We start from the raw sequence: 20,004 nt of genomic DNA on the forward strand, positions 1-20,004 counted from the left end.
GGGCACCCAGCGGGAACTACCGGCCCCAGCAGCCCGCGGGCCCGCGACCCATGGGAGCGGCCGCGCCTGCCCCGGGAAGCCGCCGCAGCGCAGCGCCGTGTGCGGGCTCCGTGTGCCAGCGGCCTATGGTGTGCACAAAATCCCCAAAATACCGCGGAAATGATGCACACCTCGTGCTTGACTCACGTCTTGAGACGCAGAAAAGCATGTCTGTGTGGGTTTCAGAAGTGAACTGCAGCACAACTTCCATAGGATTTATTCAAATTGTGTTAATAGTATCTAATCACAATAATTGTGATAGAATTCATTTGATCTGTTTGTTTTGTTTTTTTTTTTTTTATTTTCTCAGCCACGGTATGGCCCAGTCAACAGACAGAATGTCCCTGCAGATGGTATCCACCGTCAGTAACTCATCCTTGATTCAGCCAGGCTTCTCTCTCCTGAATTTTGATGGGCATGTTTTCTTTTTTGGTCAGAAAGGATGGCCAAAGAGATCCTGCCCCACTGGTGTTTTCCTTCTCGATATAAAGCAGAATGAGCTCAAAATGAAACCTGTCTTCTTCTCCAAAGACTCGTGTTACCTTCCCCCTCTCCGCTACCCTGCTCTTTGCATGCTCAGAAGCGATGCAAGGGCTGATGAGTACCAGTACATCATCCATGGTGGTAAAACACCTAACAATGACCTTTCTGATAAGATTTACTTTATCAGTTTGGTAAGCAAAACTAGCAAGAAAATGACATTCCAATGCATTGAGAAAGACCTGGGTGGAGATGTGCCTGAAGCTAGATATGGGCATACAATTAACATAGTTCACAGCCGGGGAAAAAGCATGAGTGTTCTGTTTGGAGGGAGGTCGTATACTCCTCTTGCACAGAGAACCACTGAAACATGGAACAGTGTAGTCGACTGTTTGCCATCTGTGTTTCTCATTGATTTTGAGTTTGGATGCTGTACATCATACATGCTTCCCGAGCTTCAAGATGGACTTTCTTTCCACGTTTCAATTGCCAAAGATGATACAATCTACATCTTGGGAGGCCACTCACTTCAAAATAACACCAGGCCCCCCAGCTTGTACAAGCTAAAAGTTGATCTGCCCTTGGGCAGCCCGGCTGTGACCTGCACCATCCTGCCAGGGGGGATATCAGTGTCAAGTGCTATAGTGACCCAGATCAGTGACACTGAGTTTGTCCTTGTCGGTGGCTACCTCTCAGACAACCAGAAACGGCTGGCATGTAACACCATAGTTCTGGAAGATAATAAGATAGAGATTGTTGAAAGTGTGGGCCCAGAGTGGACACCAGATATTAAACACTGCAGAATGTGGTTTGGCTGTGATATGGGTAAAGGGTCTGTTTTGCTAGGCATTCCAGGGGCCAACAAACAAATAATCCCAGATGCAAACTACTTCTACATTTTGAGATGCAAAGGAGCAGAAGAGGACAAGGAAGAAGAACTGATAACACAAACTTGCAGTCAGACATCCAGTGAAGACCCCGGAGACTCCACTCCATTTGAAGATTCGGAGGAGTTTTGTTTTAGTGCTGAAGCCAATAGCTTTGATGCTGACGATGCTGATACTTACAATGAAGATGATGAAGAAGATGAGTCAGAAACAGGCTACTGGATCACCTGCTGTGCCAGTTGCAATATTGACATCAACACCTGGGTCCCTTTCTATTCGACAGAACTCAACAAGCCTGCAATGATCCTGTGCTCCAGTGGGGCTGGCCACTGGGTCCATGCACAGTGTATGGATCTCTCAGAGACCGTGCTTCTACGTCTTTCAGAAGCAAATGTCAAGTATTTCTGCAACAAGCACATTGACCTTAATAAAGGGCTACAAACTCCCCAAAAGGTGGTGTGTCTGAAAAAGCCACCCATGAAACCATTGCGCAAAAAGAAAACCATGAAGTTATCAACATCAGCGAAAAAGTCCTTTCTTCGGAGACTCTTTGAATAGATTTACACTGCTGATTTGTATGCACCTGGGAGGAAATGAAATCACAGGCAAAGGCAACAATGGTTGAAGCAATATGGGTTATTGGAGCTTGAAGAGATCTTATTGTTTCAGTTATCTCAATGTTTTTGTTACATTTCAAAGCACATGAATTTTTTCTGTCTCTTATGTGTATTTTTGTAATACCCCATCTTAGAGAGCACAGACAGACACTGGTAAACTGTGTGCAGAATTTTATGCTATAACTGTATTTTATGCTATAACTTACTCCCCAGTAAGTTTAATGGAACTGCTGGTAGGGTAAGACATTGTCCCATGTAGCCAGCGCTGTTACCATCTGTCCCTTAAGAACATTATATTGCCCATTTAAATTTTTTATCTTAGTCAGTAGTTCTAGCAATATTTGACCTAATTTATAGCTGCATTACTCTAGTTTTATGTTGATGTAATAAAATAAAATGAGACTAATTATTCTGGTTTAAACAAAAGTAGTGGTTTTAAGTCCCTTGTGTCAGAAATAATGAAATATTCAGATACTGAGGGTCAGTTTTCTTCAGGGACTTCCATTATGGAAAGCTTACATATGGAGCATTTAATTCTGGATAATTAATTTTTTATTTTGAGAGTTATGGAATGATTATATGCCAGTTTTGGCTACAGTTGAGGAATATCATCTCACAGTAAAAATTAAATTGCTTTTTTTAAACTACTGTGATCATCAACTGCTCTTTGTTTTTTTTAAAATTTAGTAACATAATAAAGTTTATAATAAAAATTAGTGTGTTTTTTTTTTCATGTATTCATGGGTAAATCAAATACTGTAAATCCTAAAGTTTAAAAAAGGACAGCATGTATGCTTGGGAGGTCCATATGAGGCCTGATGAGGGGTCTAGCTGGACAGCCACCCCATGCTGTGAGCTCCCATTGACTTCAGAAAAAATTCCTTCTGATGAACAGGACTTTTATCTAGGACTCCAGGTCCTTCACTGCCCATTTCTTTCTCAGCTTTCCCAGGGTGACTGTGTAGAGTGTGAAAGCTTAGAAGTGCAAACTGTAGCTCAGAGGGATTCATTGAGCCAGTGGAGCATTGTGAGGGTAGAAACAAATGCGGTTGGCTTCTCAAAACATGAGGAGAAGATTGGATTCAGATTGGAAAGGACAGTGTCAAGGTTGAATAGCCCAAGAGTTTACTAAGATTTTTGTGGATTCTTTTATTGGCTATTTGTGAAGCCTCATCATTCTTGACGTTATTTTTTATTTTTGTTTCTGCTCTAAACAGCTTTTCAGAAAATCAATACCAGCAGCTCAACATTTGTGAGCCAACAATAATAGCTCAGTATTCACAATCCAAATCTCATGCTGGATCCCTGAATAAAAAAGAAAAACAGGAGCAGCTGTCAGCTATTTGATCACTATGTGCAGACCCTGAGCAGCCACTCCTTTACAAAGCAGTGTGTGAAGCGCAGTATTCCCGCCAGCACAGACATATCTGCACAGTACTCCCCTTAAAACCTTACCACCCCAAGTGAACGGCGAAAAAGAGTAAAGGGCAACTGTACAAAGTTTTCTTTTACAAACTTTTCATGTGCTGAGGGAGCTTAAATTTTGGATTGAGCTTCTAAAGGGGAAGTATATCACCCTGACTGCCCTCTCCACAGCCTGTATATGGGTATAAATTCATAGATTTCAATGCCAGCTTCCCATTTCCTTTGTTATGTTACTTTATGTTAGCTCAGAGTATATAGTGCTATATGTTTTTCCAAAGAGTAAGCTAATATCATCCAAAGTCCCTTCAAACTGATGAAATTAAATAGTCAATGTCCCCTTTTGTAGATTAGTCATAGGTCTTAGAGAGCTGAATTGTCATTAAAATATTTCTTCATCATGCACTTATTTACATCAACCAAAAAAAATCCACACCTACAGTAAAGCCACATCATCTCAACACCAGCAAAAAGGGACAATATACTCACACAACAAAACTCCTCCCTTGCCACTTTGCCATTTTGGAACAACAAAGGGATCCCCACAATTACTGAGCTGCCCATAATTATTGAATTCCCTAGCAATACCCAGTCTGAGTTTTTGCCCATTACCTCTCTCAGTTACTGTCATTATCTCAAGTTCCTTGGACAGCACACTGTATGACAAATTTGTCTACTAGTGCAGACAAATAAAGAAATGGAAATATTTTGTAATGGGAAAGCTTGACACTGGCCTAGCAAAAGTGACATGTAGCCTGAGATAAAGCCTTGTGGCTCAGGCACTGGTGGTGTGGCTGCAGCATGCTGGGAGCAGCTCTGAATTTCCAGAGCTGACTCCTGCAGCCGCAGTGACTCCCTGAATCCCTGGGAGCACAAGCACACATTGTGGTCCCTTCCAGTTCTTACCTGAGCTGTTGTTCTTTACTTAACACTGTGGCTATGAAAAAAGCAATTCACAGTCAGACTTTATGTTATATCTCACTGGGCCCATAACGTAAGGGTACTGTGTATTTGAACTGGTTTTTTAAAATGTATGGTTTATTTGAGTAGGAGGGGAAAATTGCTTGGTTAAAGCATGTCCCAGCTTCACAGTGAAAGGCTGTACAAGCAGCATTGTATCACATCTCAGAGGCTGTAGCTACTGCAGGAGAAAGAAGTTGTAAGTACAACAGAAAATATTTGAAAGGACTTGAACATAAAGAGATATACAAAATTCAGCCTGTGAAGAAGACACTTGACATAGCACTCAAGACTGCAGAAAGCACCTAATTTCCTGAGTCAGGTACTCCAAAAGCATTCATTGTCTTCAAAACCAGCTAATCAATACAAGATGTTTCTTGCTCAGGCAGGTTAGAATTAACAGATAAGATGAAGTAGATTTAAGTGCAGAAGTAAATCTCTATTGTATCTGCATCCAATTGACCTGTGTGTTTTGTAACCACAGTAAGCAGCATCATGGTTCCCAGACACATTTTAGTAACATTGTATTGCTATTATCAGCTTCTATGAGAAGAATATATGGATTTTACTGCTATTGAAAGGTGCTTGGACCATGAAGTACCTGATTAATTTACAGGAAAAGCACAGCACAAATTTTACTGGTAGCACTAAAGCATGTGTTGTAGCTCAGAGTGACTCATTGTACCAATGGACCTTTGAAAGGAGTGGAAATAATGCAAGTGGGAGCCAAAAGCAAAAGGAAAATATTGAATTCAGATTGAAAAGGAATTTCTTAAGTTATTTACTGCTGGACCCTATGTATTAATGACAGAAAGATTGGCTTTCTTCTTTTTCATGATTGGTGGCTTGAGCTCCCTCTATATTTAATTTCCTACCCTATTCCATTTCAAACATGACTAACTTTTGGGAAAGGCTTGAGCCTTTGAAAATCAAACTCCAGTTTGTTCTCTCTACTTTGAAAACTGTGGCACTGTAGAGCACATGTTTACTTTGGAAAAAAAAAAGCAAGAGGATAACCTTATAAACTCTGCAGTTTCTCAATGCATAAACATGTACAGGAAGCACTGGGCTCTGGCCATTCCACAGATGTGCAGGACACCTTTGTAGAGGTGATAGTTACTTGCCCACTTGCTCAGAATGCCTGTCTCCAGAGGAGGAGTATTAAAAATGCCTCTCTTGACCTTCTCCTGATGCTGCTAGAAAAGCTGCTAATTAAATCCTCTCTAATGTGTCTTTTTGTATCATGGACAATCTTAAGCTTGATGAAAAAGGTACAAAAGCTCCTTAAATACTTAAGGAAACACTTCGTAGCTGTAGCTGGTTAGCTGCTTGACCATTACACCATATTCAGTCCCCTAAAGCAGCACTCTGAAGAGATGTGACAGGCCTCATTATTCTTCATCTTATCTCCATGGGATTACATGGAAAGTAAAATTCAGTCAGTTACTACAGATTTAGGAGTTAAGGAGTTACATCATCCTCATTTACCAGAAAACTGTGTGAGGCTTAGGTCTTTGCTTTATATGGGCTCTTATTTTTTCCATCCAACAATTTTTTTACTTGAGGCCAGATGGAAAAGCTAAGTTGGTGATATAAGTCCAGATATTAGATGTCTGGTTGTCTGATTACACAGGAAATCATGTAGCTTAATTTGCTCATCACTGGTTCCATTCAAACCCGTTGGTTCACATAAATCTCTTAACCTGTAGCTATCATTGTAAGGAAGAAAGAAAGATTTTTCTGGAGTAAAATAAAGCTAAGCTACAAATAATGGTAGATTGGAACTAATCTTTACAGCTTAACCTCTAGTGAGGAGCCAAACTTTGATGCAAAAGATACTTAATGTATTAGCATGGTGATAAAAGTGCAAGGCTGATTTTACATAAAATCTGGGATGGTATTTGTAAATTAACCAAAAGACATTTACAGACTAAATAAAACTGGTTTTATAACAGTTTATTGTTCTGTCAAAAAGTTGTGTGTGAGGAGGGGTGCTGAAAGTACTGCTGAGATTCACAGAGTAATCTTCATTTGTGTTAAATTAGTGACTTCCAGAAGAGGGATGGAATTACAGCTGCCTCTGGGTATGAGAGCACCCTAACTGTGAAAAGCATCCACAATTTAAATGAAAACTAAGACTACCACTAGGAAATTATGTGCATCATTGAAAAACTGTAAGAAATAAAAAGTCAGAAACTTAAATATTTATAAGACTTTTATTTTAAAGTAGTTTAATGAAATAAGAAACTGTCATACAGTAAGAAAAAGTAAAATTATGAAGCCATGCAGTGAAACAAAGCAAACAACTCAGTGTAGTCAGAAATTAAGATCCTGTAAATATCTAGTTTGTTTCTGAGCTACCTGATTAAAAATCAAAGCTAATTTGTGTAAAGACAATATAATTATTCCTGTGAGGAAGAAAAACATGTGATAGCAGAATCGTGGCTTCTAACATGGTTCACATCATTTATAACATGGCAATTCACAATACCAAACCCTGGAAGAAAACAAAACAAAACAAAACAAAACAAAACCAAGCAAAACAAGTTACATAATGTGATTGTATGAAAACTACAGTCAATACAATTTCAGAACAAGGTGGTAGTTATTTACTGTAATTACTGAAGGATTTGCACCAGTAAAAAACAGAATGTAAAGGTTTGAAAGAGTACCATGAATAGAAGTCTCTCCATATTTCTAAAGCCTCTTCTAAGTCAGAAGGCTTAACAGCAGGCTGCATATCCAAATGCTGCACCTGCCTGCAGTCAGGATTTGTTGGCCTTCCAGTGCATGGCTGTGTGCATGCAGCATCATTATTTCAGCTCTGTTTACAAAATCTTCACTTGCAGGTACCTACCCTTCAGTGTTTGTTCTAATGAGCTCAAAATTCTCAACTCACTTACAGAAAGATGTCAACAATGGGGAAATAGAAGATTAAACTAGATTCAAGTCTGAAAAAACAGAAAAGAGAAAAAAAATAGTAGTACCTCCCTGTGTCAGTTATCCTGCTCAGAGCTGGCAGAGTGTGAAATGTGACTTTATAGCTTAAAATATCTCACAAAAGAGTATTGCCACATGGCTCTGCATTCCTCTGTCCCCACTCTCATTTTGTTCACTTTGATGAGTTACCCCAAGATGTAAGGCGTGTCTTAAGAAACCATGTATGCAAGGATCAAACTGACTCAGCTGTTTCACAGACAGGGAGACCAATCACTTGCTGTTATATCAGCAGTCTGTTAAATTGAATTTGGAATTTGACCATGTTTCAGTCACTGAAATGACATGTGGAAAATAAACAAAGTCTGGTCCCTCACTCCATGCCACTAATGCATATTGGTAATAATGCATTACCATGAATGACTTGGGATTACTTGAAATCCACTCCTGTGCAAAAGGCATTGAAAACTGTATATACCACTTAAATGGAGTGAAAATCACCATGAGATGAGTCAAGATTGTTAAACAAACCCCTAATTCATTAAAGCAAACTCAAGGATACAACACAAGGTAAAACAGCTGTCCCAAATACACATAAAGAGAAAAAAATGAAAGTGTGCATAATTAAATATATGCTGACCAAATATGAAAACTATATCTGCAAAACTTGAACTGCTAGAGAATGTTCTTTATACCTGCTGTTTATACTCCCTAGGAAACAGATCTATTGGTGATCTGCATTTATTAGTAAAGAATTATAGTTATGCAAAACTATTTTTATGCTATATAGGAAATACTTGTTTTCAAAGAAATTAAAAAAAAATCATCTAGAAATGAACACTCAGGAAGCGCAGATATAAATGATACAGAAAATTCTGTAGCCCTCATGACTGCTTAGAAAAAAGACACTATTTCCAACTGCAGATTTTGACATTGAGTTAAACTATGTTTAAGAAATCATGTTAAACTAAAATCCTAAGTTAGACTATTTTTAAATAGTGATTTAATTAGTTGAAACCAAAAGAAAGGCATAATTAGCTTTTAATTTTATTTTTTAATTGTCCATAAATGGTAAATGCCAGACCCTTAAAGATAAAGTAAACAACATGAACAAGATACCACAAAACAAACCTCAGACCATTAATTCTTTTAAATTCATTGTTCACTTACACTCAGAAACCAACTTCTGCCACATCAAAATGAAAAAAAAAAGTGAATTCTTTTAGATCTGTGCTTTGATTGTTTCCACATTTAATCTTGTTTCAGAAACATTACTGCAAACACGGTAACACCCTAGCCACAGATGCAGATCTGAAAGGCTGGATGGTTTGGAGGCATTTCAGGTACTTGAGTATGTTTCATGAATATGTCAATGAATTAAAGTCATAATTTTATGAATTATGAATATACTAAATATCAATTCAGAAAGACAAATACCAACTAAACACTGCTGTAATAGTGAAAAATATGGCATGCAGAAATTTCAAGAGGGTTTATTGCTTTTTAACTAGTCATGTAAGCAACTATCTTTGAGGTTAATAAATATTATCCCTCTTTTACAGATTTGGAAAATGAGGCTGTGCATGTGGTATATCTCAGGTGAGAAAAAGTTTGGTATCAGATACAACTGGAGTACAGCAGCAGCAGTCAGGGGAATACCCTGCTGGCATGTATCTGATCAAGGTAATAACCATCTCCTGAGAAATGGGACTGCTGTGACTAAAGTCACTTGGTGAAAATGTGCACCTACTGGTATTTATGAGGATTTACTGGTGACTCCAGTAAGGCCAGGAATCCATTCAATAAAACTGTACAGATGCAAATTGTACTATATACTGAAGTTACCATAGAAGTCTAAAATGCTCATGAAGCAACAAGCTACACAGCAGAGCTTGAATGTACTTTACATAATGAGATAACCACAAGGTACTGTAAATCCTGATTTAGGAGCACAAGTTTGCCTTTCAGAGTAAACAGGCTATGATAAAAATATCTTCTAAAAACTTCAGCTACCTTTCCTATATCTTCATATAGTAAATTAGCATGATGATACCATCATCTGCTCCTAAACAGTACTACAATATATATGTTAAATAATAATATTTCTAGAGTATGTGACATCAAAGTTTGCATCTTTAGTATTTTCTACAAAAATAACTGAACTTTATCCAAAACAATTATCCAACTGTCTCACTGATGAATCTTTACTTACAAAACCCAAAGAACCATCACGAAAATAATCAAGCCCTCTTAAAAAGTAAATAGCTAAGTATTCAACGAAATGCAAACAAAACAAACAGCAATGCTCCTTTGCAACAACTGTCACAACTCTCCACAATCATATTCCCTCCCAGCTAAAACTTGCTATAAAACCTTGTTTACTTTGATTTTATCCCTTAGAAACAATATGATCAGAGCAAAACAAAGACCCTTCTTTGTGATTTTTTCTGCTTTCATCTCATATAACAACTGGTAAATGCACCAGTGCATTGGCTCTTGGAGATGCCCGACACACACGGTGTTTATTAAATGAACTCCTCTCAGCACCTTGGGAGGGAGTGTAAATTTCAGACTTCTCTGTACCTCTACAGGTTTGAAGAAGAATCTGATTCCTTGCAGGGAGACACCATCACAAACCCAATACCAAAGGTGCTGTACCTTTAGAGTTCTGCTGAATCATTGTTTTCCAAGACCTCCAGTGGCAAGGAGTCACCTAAACTACCCCCTGAATCAATGGTGAAGTTCTGGCTTTTTAATGTTTTATGAGCATCCATGAACTTCTGGAGGTACTTGGAGGTATATAGCCAGTGGTGCTTCAAGACATCCTCCATCTCATAGACCTTGGACTGCCTGGCATTCATTTTTCGGAACCTCCTAAACAGTTTGTTTCCAGACTCATTTCCTTCGCTTGCCCAGGCCCCAATGGACCCATCTCTTTCAATGATTTCAGGGACATGAGCAAGTGTTTTGTGGAAATAATTTGTAATCTTGCCCTCATATCTGTACTTGAACTTTGTAGATAAGAGCTCTGCAAAACGCTGTGAATTGAAACTATACTGGCACAGCAGTTCTGGGCACTCCTTGGCAGGGCATGAGGATCGCCACACTGGCTTCATCTTCAGATAAAGGTCCATTAGTTCTTTTAAGGCTTCATGCCTTTCCTCACATTTAATTAATTCACATACTGCCTCTACAGTCTCTTTGGACATGAGCTTTCTAGCAAAATTTCCACTCATCTTCAGCATAGGCTTCAAGTTCATCTTCTTCCTGAGGTGTTTGTCAAGAGTCAACTGCCACCTCTTCCTCTCCTCTTTAGACACATCAGGATTCTTGTAAAGTTCACCAATCTCCATCTGGAAGATCCTGTAGAATTCTGTTGCATTGCCAATGTCACAGTGCAATGCATCTATGGAGGGAACAGTCTCAATAAAAGGTTTGGCTGAAACACCCTTCACCCTGTCACGGAGCTCATCAACAGACTCGTGATATGGGTTGGACCTCCATATTTCATATCGCTCCAGATTTTCAGCATGGCTTCTGGTTATCGAGTGGAAGACCAGATTCTGGGATGCTTCCTGGCGGGTTGCATCACACAGGGTACAAATATAAGTGGAACCTGAGGCCTCCAGCCCTTCCACTTCCCGAAGGAGTTTCTCATCATATCCTGTACCCCTAAAGACAAATCTAAATGTTCTCAGGATGCCTCCCATTTCAAGCAGCAGCTCACTGTTTTTCATAGCCTCTCTTTCTGCTATGAGGGGGCTCAGGATTGCTGTCAGAGTTTCATGATCTGATTCATCAGCCAGCATCAGGCACAGGGGCTTACAGCACAACTCTGAATTGGGCTTTACTTCCTCAAAGATCCTCTTGCTTTCATTCCCATGTGCTATAGAAATGTTCATGACTGTGAAGGAAAAGCGAACAGCCTTCTCTGGGACAGCAGGCCCACTTCCATGCTTCTCACTGACATCTCCCATTCCATCACAGGACTCTTTTACTACCACAGTGAAGGGGCCATTCAAATAGTCATCCAGGTTTTTTGCTTTCATGCCTTCCAAGATCTCCTCCTCCATGTCCTTTAAGGCACAAACCAAGGCTGCATCGTATCGGAATCTCTTTGCAATTGTGTCTACTGGGTAATCATCAATTGAGAGTGGCAGTCCTGATAGTCCATCTATAATTCCCACTTCTGTGTTAGTGGATACATTTTTCAGGGGAGGTTTCCACTCAAATGGGTGATAACCTGGTAGAAGGGCTTTCTCAGCAGTACGAAGAGCATGCAAGGGCTGGAAGATCTGCCTCCCAGTGACAGCTTTTACTGTTCTATACATTTTATGATACTGACTACAGCTGAGAAACGTGTTGATTCGGATGGCCAGACAGACAGCAGGATGAAGTCCAGATCCTCTCCCTTGCATTATAGCCTCGAGTTCATCTGCTTGTTTGTGCTCATTTTTTGCTCTCAAAGCTAGCAGGAACAAAGTCATGCATACAGCCTTTATATCACCACCCTCTTCTTTCTCAGCAAAAGCCTTGACTTGACGTTTCAGCTCCCTCAGACGATGTTTCTGAGCTCTCCTCGTCAAAGACAGGAGGTGCTGCCTTGGTCGGCCACCTTTATTGATGTAGCTATAGAGCTCTCCTTCTTTCATCTCCTTGTGGCCAGAAAGGTGTTGGCCATACTTTCCATGTGAGATCTCTTCATCACATTCCTTTACAGGGCATCTTATATTCAGATTATCAAGGATGTTCAGGAAGGATTTCACTGGTGTTACCAGATCAGTAGGAAAGCAAGGATACCAGCAGGAGGGGCAATAGCTGCCCATAACCCTGATACATTTGAGGATGCAAGTTCTGCAAAATAAGTGTCTGCATGTTGTTTCCACTGGATCTGCCAAAATATGATCACAAATCTGGCAAGAAATGGATTTAATGAAATCTACTGGGTAATCAACTGCAAGCAGCTTGGTGCTGAGATGCATATCCTTGCAATTGACAATCTCTTTCATTAAATTTTTGTTGTTTATCTGTGCTTGTTTGAGATGTTGGTTCTTTACCCCTCTGTTTAGCTGAGCATGTTCCCCAGTGGTTTTGACACGTTTGCCACGTTGCACACTTGGGGGCTGGCTTTTTCTCTTCACTCCTCGTCTGGTAGTATGGCAGACATCACAGTTTGGGGAATGGGGTTGCCACTCCATTGTGCTGTTCCTAGGAAAATACACTTCACATAGAGTATTACTGAATTTTCTATGTATAATACTCCAACAGTTGTGACAAAATTGAGTGGGATGGATAGTGTCGACATCCCCTCGCACATCAATCTTGAAAACCTTAGCAATAAGATCTGGCCAAGAGGTTGCTGTTTTTTCTTTCTTTCTCAGAAGCCAAAGAGTTTCATCATCCACTGGCCCATGCACTGGGTAAGTTCTCTTGGAACAATCAGTTTTAAATGAGACCCCACAGATGCGGCAGAGTTGCTTCAGATTGTTCTGATGAACTCTATTGTCTTGTGTTTTCATGGCATGGGCATCTTCCTCAAGTCCCTGCCTATTGCCCATTAACTCCATCTTTTCTCCTCTTGGTACTGTTTCATCTTCATGCAGGATGATTTCTTTGTTTGAAGAAACAGCCTCTTCTGCCTGATCTTTGTGTATGTGCTGGCTGTCATCAGAGGCTGCTTTTTCAAATGATCGCAATTTAAAGAGCTTGAATTTCCATTCAGAAAATTTTGTATATGTATGCTGAAGTTCTTCAGGTAGGTCCATTTGTGATGCTACTGACATGTGCAGTCTCACAGAAACCAGATCACCTGAGAAATATAAATATGTAAGTTAGCTTAATTTCCAAATTAAAAGGCTGTCCACTCAATGTATGAGATGAATTTCCAAATTTATTTTGACTTTGATCCTGAGACATCACATGTCTGTTTGCTCACCTGTGCACCTTACATGAAGTAGTAAACATCTAGTAGTAAGCATCTAAATCTGCCTCTTCCTTCTTTTGCTTGATGGAGCTTACCATAAGTAAAGCTACTATAGACAACAGCATTACATTCTGAAAGTTGGTGATTTTTTTAATGTGAAACTGGACTCAATTGGTGTCTGAAATTAGAATTTTGTGTGTTCATGCTATATTATCTAAATCAGCAAACCCACTGCTCTCAGGTTCCTTTTTATTTCTAAATCTGGTCAGAAGTGTTTCAAACATGGCATTCCACATGGACAGAGCTGCACATACCACTCAAACCCAGCCTAGACTTTATTCAGGCCACAGTTTTGTAAGGTACTTAATGAGTAGTTCCATTAAAGCAGGAGGACTGTGTCCTCTGTTGATGCAAAGCACTACAGTTCCCTGAACTCCAAAGGGGACACAGCAATGCATCCTGGCTTCAGATTTGATCCTGGGAGAATATTTTTACATTGTATATTAGTCATTCATTTAAGTACCTTGCTGAGAACTCTCTGTAAGGGTTACTGGTACTGGAAATCTGAAAATGTCTGTGTAAATTTGACCCTAATTTTAGCTTTCATAGTGGTGTAGCCAAAAGTTATATCAATGTGGTTTCCATGGAAATATGGTGTGTATAAAAATAAATACAAGACTTTCACCTCAAACACAGAAACTTTTTGCTACTGCATCAGACCCAGAAAATAAAATTGTGTAGAAACAACAAGTGTGACTAACTTATTTTTCATTACCCGGCTATGAGAAGTGCGCAAGGTAAACAAACAGTATAGAGAAAATTTAGTTATGTTTTCTGACTTATTTTGGTTTTACTCTCTGCTTGGTGTGAGTACTAAAAATGCGGAAGACTGTACCTTAAGACAATGCACTAGAACTAGAAATTACATAGATGTGATTTCTTTTACTGATGTTATCATCACTTAGTAATCCACATAACTTGCTAGAAATCTCAGTTTGGTGCCTTTTCAGAGGGTGTCCTTCATTAGGTAATACATCCAAGTCATGGTTCAAAGTGATGATGCCCAGTGTTTCTGGGATTATTTCATCTATAACCTTTCAATAAAGTCTCATTTCAGTACAGCCCTTCACAGTCTGTTGGGAAAGGACTGCATGCATTAAGTTCTACATCCAGAATAACAAACCAGTCTTATTATCTCCTTCCCGAAGAGCTGAGTTTTACTTTAAAATCATTCATTAGGCTTGGCTACTAAAGTTTAGGTTTGTTTTCATCCCAGCTTCTCTCCACACCATCCCACCGAGAGCAAGCTGCCCATACCACTGTCCCCATCTGCCCACATTGCTCTGTCCAGCTGCCTGTACTCCTAAATATCTGTCTGCACTGCAGTCCCCTGCTGCCCATTGCTGATCCAGCCTGGCAAGGAGCGTGCTTGTATTCTGCTGTTCACAGATCTGTGAGGTGCAGCTGTGCACAGATGTATTCAGAGCATTACTACTGTCTCACTTTCTTGTCTGCATCTTGTGACAGACTTGGTGAAATTTATGCTCTGAGCAGTAACCCATTTCCCCTGAATAGTTCTGTGTTCCTACCACCTGAGGAGTAATTGAATACCTAGTTGCCCTATACTGCCCACAGATCCTTCTCTTCTACATAACACCCTATGCAATTTTGTGCAATTTCACCATCACCAGCAGCACTTTCAGAATCTCTTAAACCATGAGTAATGCCTCTTCAGGATGATATCAAAGTCATTGTAAAGAAACAGCTAGCACAGCATACATTTAATGCAAAATATTTAATACTTTCTCTGCTCTTCTGACCCTTTGAGTAAGTGCCACTGCAGTGCCATGCTCATCTCCAAAGCCGTGACCTGACTCTTGCTACTAATCACCAGCTCAAATTAATCTGACAGGGTTTACCCATGCTAAAGGAAAGTTCAAGCAGTTTTTTCTTCTCCTCTTTCATTGAACGTGTCCTGGAAGAAATGAATGACAAAGATGCCCTCTCGGGTTACCAGACCTTCACCTTCTGCAGTGGTTAATTGTTGCCAACAGGCTACTCATCAAATGCTTTTGAATTGTCTAGCTCCCAGGCAGTGGAGATTACAGCAGCTCTTTTAGGAGAGCAAGAAATTTTCCCAGTGCTAGGAATATTTCCAGCTACTCAAAATGTGCCTGTGTTCTGTTATTCTAGTTGGGGGTCATGCTTTTTTCACCTTGCCTACCCCATTCAGATTCTTACAGAGGGAACCCCAGGCATGAATTTCCAGCCATGGTTATTTAATCAACTCAAACAGCTGTGCTCAGTATCACCTCTTTTTTCTTGACAAGGGAAAAGAAATCCCTGTTTTCCCCCAGATCACAATATTTCATACATTTCTGAAGACAAGCAAGATTGTAATACTTTTCTTCACATCAAGGAAGACTTTGCTTTATAAAAAGGCTCACCAAAATGAACAGAACAACCTCTGAAGCGAGGAAGCAGATATAAAATCACTGACCTGCCCATTAAACTAGGACAAGGAACCAACTCTGGGATGTCCTGCAAGCATCTGGGATGCTGTCATTAATACTGCTAGCCTACCTTCAGCTCGCTGTCAGTTTGTAGAGCTGCTGCTGTGCCTGCCCAGTTTGTTCCAAATGTCAGACTTGTTTGCTGTCTCTCATGTGCCGCTCTCACTCTTTCTGTGTTCCCTCTGCTTTTTAAAGACACTGCAGTGCTGTTTATCTCACTTATCCTTTTCCCTCTGAGTTCCCCGTACAACACTGCTGCTAACCACAGTATATTTGAACTGAACACAATACAGAACTCTCAAATCCAGGTGGCACCTGGCAATTTATGAGGCTTAACCACAAAATTCATATAAACAAGGTCGTCTCATGTGAGACTCCTGGGCTCTGAGATAAGTATGCAGACTCTCTCTGAGGAGCACCTGCACTGTTTTTTAACACAAAGTTTGCATTTGGCTTTCTTCTTTATAGTTTCATAACTGGTTTCTTCACTGTTAACTCTCTGAGAGGAGAACCTAGTCTTGGTCACCCTGGTGTTCCACATCAAAGCTATTTCATTGAAGGCCAATGTCTCACTTCCCCAGCCAACCTTCTGCAGTTTGGGTGAATGACAACAGGGATCACAAAATGTCTGTGCTTCTGATACCAGTATTTAATTTTCATGGATATTACCTCTTTAGTAATATGTATCTGAGGTCTTGAACGCCCTAAGCAGGCAGGACAAATCATCAATATAAAAGTTAGTTACATACTTATTGATTAACTGGCAGGCAGGTATTACATCAGGTATGGACCATAGGTGACCACAAAGAGTGGCCAGTAGAGTCTTTTTCCTGAAAGCCCAAGAAGAAAACCTATGCTTAGTTTCCACAAAGCAACTATCTCAAAAACTGACTCAAAGTGGAAAGATGCTGTCCTACAATAGCATCCTGAAAGGTTTCAGTCTCCACACACAAGATTGTGCAAAAATTCTAGTGATCCATCAGGTCCTTTCAAACATGAACATAAGTTCACACTCCAGAAGCAGGAATTTGCAATAGCAGAACTACATAAACACCCAGGCATCTCCCTTTTTCCAGAGACTTTGTGATCCTGCAGGATTCAAAATCCATTTTTGACTTGCACATTTTTCTCTGAGAAGGTGGCTGAGGGAGGCCATATTGTGGCTCAGGATCTCTCAGTTAATGCATCTCTTACCTGACAGCATCTGATGTCAGCCAGAAGAAAAATCAGCAAAAGTCATAATACTTGACATTTGCTATAGCTAAAATAGGTGGAGGACTCACACTCTTTTATCTACTCTGATCTTACAATGCTTTCAGTTCTTAGAATCACAGAAGCCTCTAGGCTGGAAAAGGCTCTTAAGATCGTCAGGTCTAACTACAAACCTAACACGGCCGAGTCCACCGCTAAATCTTTTCCCTAAGTGACGCATCTGCGTGTGTTTCAAATATCCCCTTGGGATGGTGACTCAACAACTTCTGTTGCCAGCCTGTTCCAGTACTCATCAACCCTTTTGGTGAAGAACTTTTTCCTAATATCCAATCGAAACCTCTCCTGGTGCAATTTGAGGCCATTTCCTCTTGTCCTATCATTTGTTACTTGGGATATAGCCTGAGCTCACCTTGGTACAAAGTCCTTGAAAGAAAGGCAGTTGGAGAGAGCAATAAGGTCTCCCCTGAGCCTCCTTTTCTCCAGCTAAACATCCCCAGCTGCATCAGCTGCTCCTTATAAGACCTGTTTTCTAGACCCTTCACCAGTCTCATTGCCCCAGCCATGTCTTTCCTGTAGTGAGGGGTCCAAAACCGAACACAGGATTCGAGGTGCAGCCTCACCAGTGCCCAGTACAGAGCAACAATCCCTGCCCTGGTCCTGCTGGCCACACTATTGCTGACTCGGGCCAGGATACCATTGGCCTTCTTGGCCACCTGGGCACTCACTGCTGGCTCATTTTGAGCTGACTGTCAACCAGCACTTTCAAGTCCTTTTCCAGCCATTCTGACTCAAGCTATTCTTGCTAAATGATGTCTTGGAGAAGTGGTTAGTCCTGAGTCTTTGTGCCACACGAGAGGCCGACTGAACCTGCAAACCAGTGTAAAGATTCATGCCGAAGCAAGTAATGTATGGAGAAAGGAAACAAAGTGTTTATGGATTATGCAATGCATGGAGAAAGTAAAAGGGTTTGGAGACAAATGTTGATATCCTTACTCAGGTTCTGACACACACAAAACCCTAATATGAAATAAATACCAATAAGAAACATCTGAATGTCAGATTAAAGTAGAACAGAAGCCCTAGATGTCATTCCAGGCCAAGGCAGTGTGGGACAAGGATGTCATGGCTGAGGCATTTCTGGACATCTGAGAACATTAAATGACTAGGGCCTGAGCTCACTATGCTGCTGTTTTGCTTGAACTTCCTAACACCCTACCTATTTTACTATTCACTCCCTAGCACTTGAAGAGACCTTTAAAAAAAAAAATACCAGGTCGAGCTGCAATGCCAGATATCAATCAAAATCACTCTCTGCAGTCACAGAGTGATTTCCTCTCTTATCTTGAAATGGCAGGCGCAGTTCCCTGACAATGTGCATTGTTAGGATTGAGGAATTTGAGGCTCTTTGAGAAGTTTAGCAGATCTCTCCCCCTGGGGTGCTTATTCAAAACTTCACTCGGGTGGCTGCCTGCCTGTCCCGTCCCCCCAGGAGCCTGAGTTCCCGTGCAAAACCCCCCTGTTCAGGCATCAGCTTCCTTATCAAAGGTACCACATAAGCATACATAAGTCTAGTCAAGTGCTCTTCTTCCAAGTACACAGGAAATCACCTTGGAAAAATATTGTCTCCTAGGGATGGAGCAGGCAGCTAAAGATTTTAATTGATCGCAAATTGCTACAGCTTTGGGCGTGTTTTGTGTCCATAAGAGCACAATTGCTGAACAGTTTGAGCTGCACAGATCCAGTACTGGAAAACCTTTTCCCTGTGCAGCTGGCACCACCGAGTGGAGAAAAGCATTTTTGCATTTGTTGCTGTTACAGCATGGAAATGAATATATGATAATGGGCCTAAGCCTTACAGATTTGGAAACCCTTCTGAATACAAGAATTCATTTATTTTTGAAATAAAAATTCCAGATAAGTGCCTTGAATTCTCAGTTAAAATAGGTTGGACATCAGTGCCCTTGACATCTTGCAGATTACAAAAAAAAATAGTATTTTTCAGACATACAAAACCCTCCATCAAAGGATATCTGTTTTACAAAGCCATGCAGTGATAAATTTCCTCGTTTTACAGCTCATGAAAGCAACACGCAGTATGTTCACTTGGCAGGAGAAAAAGGGTAGCTCTGAAATTCGTCCAGTTGTCCAGGAGCGGGTCCACAAAGTTTCAATTTATTTATTTATCCCTAATGCTGTTATTTCTTTATTGGGATTCTTTGGAGCCCTATCTGATGGCCCAGCTATTTCTCTCCCCTAACTCTTTAGCTTCCTGGCAGGTTCTAACAAAAAAATGTGCGTTTTGGGCACCAGCAGTGCTCGGAGGGGTGCCTTAGGGTCCGGCATGGCTTTGCCTCCGGCAGCAGTGCCCTGCAGAGGGAGACAGGCACTCTAGCCATGGAACAATCCACTGATTGCCGGCTCCCAGGGAGCATGGCATGCAGACAGAAACACTGAAAATCCCCGGGAAACTGTGGTCCCCAGCTAACATCCCCCAAATAGCGGGAAGAGCTTGTTGGATTTAAATGTGTGTTAATCGGAGATTCTTGCCAAGAAAACTCCCTAATGCAACCAACCAAATTCCCCCCCGTTCGTTGCTAAGGAAATGAAGCTGTCTGTGTTCGCACTATCCCGGTATTTCACTTCCTTACAATTGCCCGCTGTCCTGGCCACCGGGACAGGTTCCCCCCTGCCCCGGGAGGCAGCGCACCCGGCCGCGGTGCCTGCGGGAATCCCCGCGGCACAGCCGGGGCGGGCAGAGGAAATTGTGTCTCAGGAGCTTTGGGTTTGCATTGAGAAGCGGCTTTTTGGCGATTCCCAAGTAGTGAGCACACACCCGGCTTTCAGCGCCTCGTCTTTAACAGCGCTCCGGGCGGAGCGGAGCGCATCCTAATGGTTCTCCATAGAAGCACCAGCAACGCGGAGCGAACACGGCCCGGCAGGAGGATTCAGCTGCTGGTGGTGACAGCTTTGTGAGTGTCGGGCCGGGGGGACAGTGACAGCTTTGTGCGTGTCGG

At 41.1% G+C, this 20,004-nt stretch overlaps 3 protein-coding genes across 3 annotated transcripts in view; 2 read left to right on the forward strand and 1 right to left on the reverse strand.

Moving 5' to 3' along the window:
• The first annotated feature begins 356 nt into the window (after positions 1-356).
• On the forward strand, positions 357-2,378 carry RAG2 (recombination activating 2). Its single transcript, XM_005419484.2, has one exon. It carries the CDS (start codon positions 357-359, stop codon positions 1,962-1,964), a length of 1,608 nt encoding a protein of 535 aa, XP_005419541.1. The 3' UTR covers positions 1,965-2,378.
• A 7,624-nt stretch (positions 2,379-10,002) lies between these two features.
• On the reverse strand, positions 10,003-13,125 carry RAG1 (recombination activating 1). Its single transcript, XM_005419485.1, has one exon. The coding sequence runs from the start codon at positions 13,123-13,125 to the stop codon at positions 10,003-10,005; it is 3,123 nt and encodes a 1,040-aa protein (XP_005419542.1).
• Positions 13,126-19,879: 6,754 nt separating this feature from the next.
• Positions 19,880-20,004, forward strand: part of TRAF6 (TNF receptor associated factor 6) — a 20,198-nt gene continuing 20,073 nt past the window's right edge. Inside the window, exon 1 of the mRNA XM_031055810.1 lies at positions 19,880-19,959. Within this exon, the coding sequence (XP_030911670.1) occupies positions 19,880-19,959 (80 nt within the window). The remainder of the gene's footprint in view (positions 19,960-20,004) is intronic.

The sequence above is a fragment of the Geospiza fortis genome, unplaced genomic scaffold (assembly GCF_000277835.1).
Source record: "Geospiza fortis unplaced genomic scaffold, GeoFor_1.0 scaffold66, whole genome shotgun sequence".
Taxonomy (NCBI): domain Eukaryota; kingdom Metazoa; phylum Chordata; class Aves; order Passeriformes; family Thraupidae; genus Geospiza; species Geospiza fortis.

Bases quoted from the DNA above. Each gene is read 5' to 3' on its own strand.
- RAG1 (XM_005419485.1), bottom strand. From the start codon at position 13,125: ATGTCAGTAGCATCACAAATGGACCTACCTGAAGAACTTCAGCATACA.
- RAG2 (XM_005419484.2), top strand. From the start codon at position 357: ATGGCCCAGTCAACAGACAGAATGTCCCTGCAGATGGTATCCACCGTC.